The sequence below is a fragment of the Enoplosus armatus genome, chromosome 1, assembly GCF_043641665.1.
Source record: "Enoplosus armatus isolate fEnoArm2 chromosome 1, fEnoArm2.hap1, whole genome shotgun sequence".
NCBI lineage: Eukaryota > Metazoa > Chordata > Actinopteri > Centrarchiformes > Enoplosidae > Enoplosus > Enoplosus armatus.
Window position 1 is genome coordinate 24,189,719 of NC_092180.1, and position 5,054 is coordinate 24,194,772.

General features: G+C 40.5%; 1 protein-coding gene across 1 annotated transcript; it reads right to left on the reverse strand.

Annotated features, from left to right (window-relative positions):
• Positions 1-4,843, reverse strand: LOC139285910 (xaa-Pro dipeptidase-like). Its single transcript, XM_070906589.1, has 5 exons — positions 4,819-4,843; positions 3,015-3,198; positions 2,535-2,662; positions 1,822-1,885; positions 1-45 (listed from the first exon to the last, which is right to left on the reverse strand). The coding sequence occupies exons 1-5, from the start codon at positions 4,833-4,835 to the stop codon at positions 1-3; spliced, it is 438 nt and encodes a 145-aa protein (XP_070762690.1). The 5' UTR covers positions 4,836-4,843.
• Positions 4,844-5,054: the final 211 nt, after the last annotated feature.

Sequence of the window (5,054 nt, forward strand, 5' to 3'; positions counted from 1 at the left end):
TTAGGAGATTGGACTGCTGGTCTCAGGTTGGTAAGAATCAACAATCTGCAAGGAAGCCGACAGGGAGCAATTAGAGGACTGAGAGACGCAGAAGAGCAGCAGATCCAACAAGCACCAGTTTTCTTCTGCTCTCAGGCTGCAGAATAAAGTTGCTGCTTAAATGATTCAAACGCAGTTGTGAGCATATCGCCTTCAGTTAAATAGTGATTCAATTAGTCAATTAGCTGCAATAAAAATGACTTCAACATGGAAGAAAAAAAAAAAAAAGACGTCGCATCAACCAACACTTGCAATAGTTACAATAGTTATAAAAACTGAATAGTTCACTAATGTGACTTTTCACAATTCAAGAGTTTACTTGCAGCAAATGTGACTTGCTGCACATACTTTTCCTGAAATATGATCACAGACCTAAAAATATGGTTTGGAAGCAAACTGGGTCAACAATTAACACTCAAGACAAACACCAGCCAGATATTTTAAAAGAATGAAAACCACATTGTTCACATTTTTTCTCCACAAACTGCTGCACTCAAAAACCTAAAGGTGAACTGTTTGCATGTTAAGCAGGGCAGCGCTGATAAAAGTGTGTGTGCAACAACACCTCCCATGTCAAAACAGAAACCTGCTCAAATATTCATGACCTGGTTCTGATGGAAAAGAAATATTGTTCTCTTTTAGGTTCTTCTGTAGGCAGCAGTCCCAACTGAGTGCTGAACACCAGCAAGGGATTTCTTTGTCCTACTAGATGACAGTATTAGTCAAACAAATGCAGAGACAATTATTATTGGATTCAATGTTTTCTAATATTATACTGCAGTGTTGAGCTGCTATTGTCTCATGGAAGATTTGGCTGTTGATTGAAGTGATAATTGGAATCTTAATTAGGAAATCTAACACCTCAGGCAGGTGTGGACATGTAAAAATACCAGAAGCATCATCAGCAGAATGAGTCATCAAAACATCACAGTATAAATCTAGATATGAATGTAAAATTGTACGTGACCATTTCAAATGCAAACCTCGAAATGATTTGTTGGCCAGTCAAAGCTGTGATATTATAGTCTGATTGTATTATTTGGATTTGTCAACATGCACGCTTCCAAAATAGCACTGGAGCTGTCAACCCTCCAATATAACTCCCCTGGGAATTTGCAGTCAACACAGATATACATGACTGTTTTCACAAACTCTCAAAATAACATTTTCAGACAGTCTGAACAAGAATGTATGTTTTAGACTAAGCTGTTAAAATGAAGAGAAAGGAGCTGCAGGTTACAAGTTTAAAACAAAAGTCCCCAATTTTGGTGGTTGACCTCCGTCAGAGGATACAGATGAATTATCAGTATGATGCTCCACTACTGTCCACTGATGTCATGGACTTGCCCCCAGAGCACAAATGCGTGTGCATGCCCCAAACATCCAATCACATGCAAGCACACACAGGCCTCAGAGAGTATCTAAAATGTTCCATGCATGTTCATTTCTATTTTAATCCCTTTGAAAAACACATTGTGTCAAAAGGCTTCAGAATTGATTTTTACTTGATGTTAAGTACTAAATACAAACCTGTTATTAGTTGTACTATCTGGCACCACCAATATAATCTTTTGGCAGGAGGTTCAATGAAATAATGATGCCTTTCACCTTTAAAACAGTCTACGGAGGCACTCATGGCCTTTGCTGTAACTTCATGGCTCAGTGACTGAACATCAAGGTTCAGTTACTGCACAGAAAAAAGGTCTCACACACACACACACACACACACACACACACACACACAGAGGCTGTTAAGTCCAGCACCAACACAGACAGACTTACATCACAGGCGTAATGCACCTCATCAACAACATACTTCCCCTTGAAGTGCTCTTTAGGAAAAATCCTGTCAACAGATGCAAAACACACAAGAGGTAAAGTCAAGAACAGTCGACAGTCGACCAGACTTAGATCTCTGAAAACACAACAGAGGGGTTAGACACTAGCAGAACTGAAGTATTCAGGACAAAGATCAGAGGGAGAAAGCAAAACTAATGAAGAAGCCAGCACATTCAAGTGCTGATCAAGCAACTCCTTTTTTTATACGTATATATGTCAGATGACAAAAGTTGCTTTTGGGTTTATAGATCAGGGAAGAGCAAAACATGTGAAAAGAGCCTGCATGTAATTTCCACACACTGTAAATAATAAATAAAAAAACAAATAAATACAACTCATTTGGACAATTTACTCTTCATACACATGTGCAGCGTGTGGACTGGATATCCTGCAGCAGGCTTTGGTATCACTATTGTCAAACATGTCTGAGGTGGCTTGCGTGATGACAAAAATATGAAGTCTTAAATGGTTGTTGGTGGCATTTACAATCAATAAACTAACATACATAAAACCACCTTTATACTGGCTGTAAAAGATGTAACTGTGTAGCACATGACTTTGTCAACCCTTTCTTCAAGTTACAGCTCACAGCTACGGACCAGCTGCTGATGATTGTTGGCCATGTACACAGCTCTTTGAAGATTAGTGTGACTCACTCTCCCATCCAAGTAGCATAGCTCTCAGGCAGTTTGGGAACAAAAAGGATGGATTTCCCAGAGTCCACATCAATGGCTCCATAACAGTCAGCCTCGGTCACTCCAAAAGCCCAGTGGAAGAAAGACTCCTGCACAATTCAGACAATCAGCCAGAGCATTAGTGAGGGAGATTATAATAGTCAGCTAGAAGAAAGCAGGAAGTTAGTCCATGTTGGGCAGATTATTACATGAAAAATATGAGATAATGTCATTGATTAGGCCAGTTACGTTAAGAGAGGTGAACACAGGGGTCAACAACAAAACAAACCTTTCAATGTCAAATCAATAGAATGTCCTCTGGGCGCTTTAGGCGCGGGACATGAACTAAAACTCACTGCTGGCTTGGGGATCATGTATGGATGGATAAATAAATGCAAGACCTTGCCCCCCACCTCAGCCTTAGTTTTGCACCGATCTGGGAGTCAACTCAAGACTACTTACCTGCCTGAAAAGGAGGTCTGTGTCCGTGCAGTACCTCTGCTTCTGCTCTCCTCCCTGCAGCACCACCACTGACTGCGACACCACTGCGTCTTTGGCTTTCAGCCCTTTGCACAGTCGCCGGCGGTTCTCTGCAAACAGGGCTGCAGACACCCTCAGGGTGTCATTACCCAGCCAGTAGACAGATCTGGAAGGAAAGGGAGACAGAAGATAGTAGTAGTGGTTGGAGAGACTGAGCCTAAAATAACATAATTTTGTCCACTCTGTCCCTACCATGATATCTGATATCGTAGTGCTTATTTACAAAAGTATAGAGCAGCTGCAGTGGGAAGAACTTAATTAATGTCTTCTAAATTGTTGAGCTGGAGATGTTGTGGTTTCCACACACACACACACACACACACACACACACACACACACACAGAGCACAAGGAGAGGGGACCTGTCATGTTTTTAGTTGTATCCGGAGGTAATCCTCAGGATTTGGTCAGTACATTTCAGCCTTAAGAGGTGGGGGAACCACATCCCAGCCTGCCCCAGAAAGAGTTAGGACATCGATATAGACAGATAGACATGCGTTTAGCTGATAGTTCTTGGTTATAAATCTTGGTCTCTGGCCTGATGAGATAACAAACACAACATATCTTCATATTCAGCCTGGACTTTACCAAAGGTTAATCCATAACCTCATAGTACTTTATCATTCACTGCTGAGTATACAGGTGTTATTGTGTATCTGTGAGGACGGATCAGCCCCCGTGAGGTGGTAAACTCTGCAATCCAAATACCAAGCCCAGTGATAGCCCAGAAATAAAAACAATACCTTGTGAAATGTATTATGTGCACTTTTTTTAGGATTGTGTTACTGGTTAAACTGTGTAAATTTCTGAGGGAAGAGTTTCTGGTGTTGTGCTGGATTACATAATGTCATAAAGTGTGTCTGATGTTTGTTCCAATCTCGGGCAGAGACCACAGTATGTCCGCTGATTGCTGACAACTTTATGATTACCACAGCAGCTTCTTGTACGGTTTTATGCAACGATCACAAGAAGTCTTGTCTGGGTTATGTCGTAATCACATGAAAATCAGGCTTGTTCTATTGAGATCCCTTGAGGGTTCTGATCCCCCAAGATAAATCTGAGGTGTCAAAAATGATTAAAGGGATAAGACAGAAAATAACTTATGTTATACAAAATGATTTCCCTAAATTATTTTCTCTAATTTTTGTTATATATTGGATACTTTCACCTCTTCAGACTAAAAATCCTTCAAATAAAACAGTAGGCACCTCTGTGATGGGGGGGTCACAGTTAACATTGCTTCATTCTAAAGTGCCCCAAAACAAAATGGTTGGAAACTAAATGCATTTACTGTAGAAATGATTTGTCTTTCATATTAAGGAAAACTTCAGTTTTAAAAAATAAGAAATTGGAAGAAAGCTAAATTTATGAGGTTCACGTTTTTACTGAAGGCAGCTGAAAGTGTGCTGTCTCCCCCGTTATGGAAATGTGTTCCGTCTTATTTATTATAGAGACAATGATTCATGTAACACATCTCTTCTCTACATCCTTACGAAACTAAACTTGTAAACATTTAGGTGTTAGTTACACAGCTTGACAGAGACAGTGTTGCATATACGTGGCAACTGCTTTATTGTCAGACGAGCTCGCGAGTTTCGCGAGGGAACATCTTGAGGTGGACTGGAAGTAAAAGCTAACGCGACTCTATTAATTATCGGACCACAAATAAATAAATACATAGTCTCGTCAGTCAGAGGGCTGTCAAAAAGACAGAAAACTCAACTCACCGAGGTGCCGCAGCCATGTTGACGTGCAGGTCCAAACTGTCACGTGCTGACAGGAGTCCAAACGTTGTCCTGCGTTCAGGTCTTTAGGAAATACCATCTTCGACAGTGAAGTTGCATTGAGAGGATTGTATGAAGATATTTGTCCAACCTCAGCTGTCGTTTACAAAGTGCTGCAGTCAATAAGAGAAAACGCCATCGACCAAATTAAAAATACGTAAAATGAATCGCTGAAAATA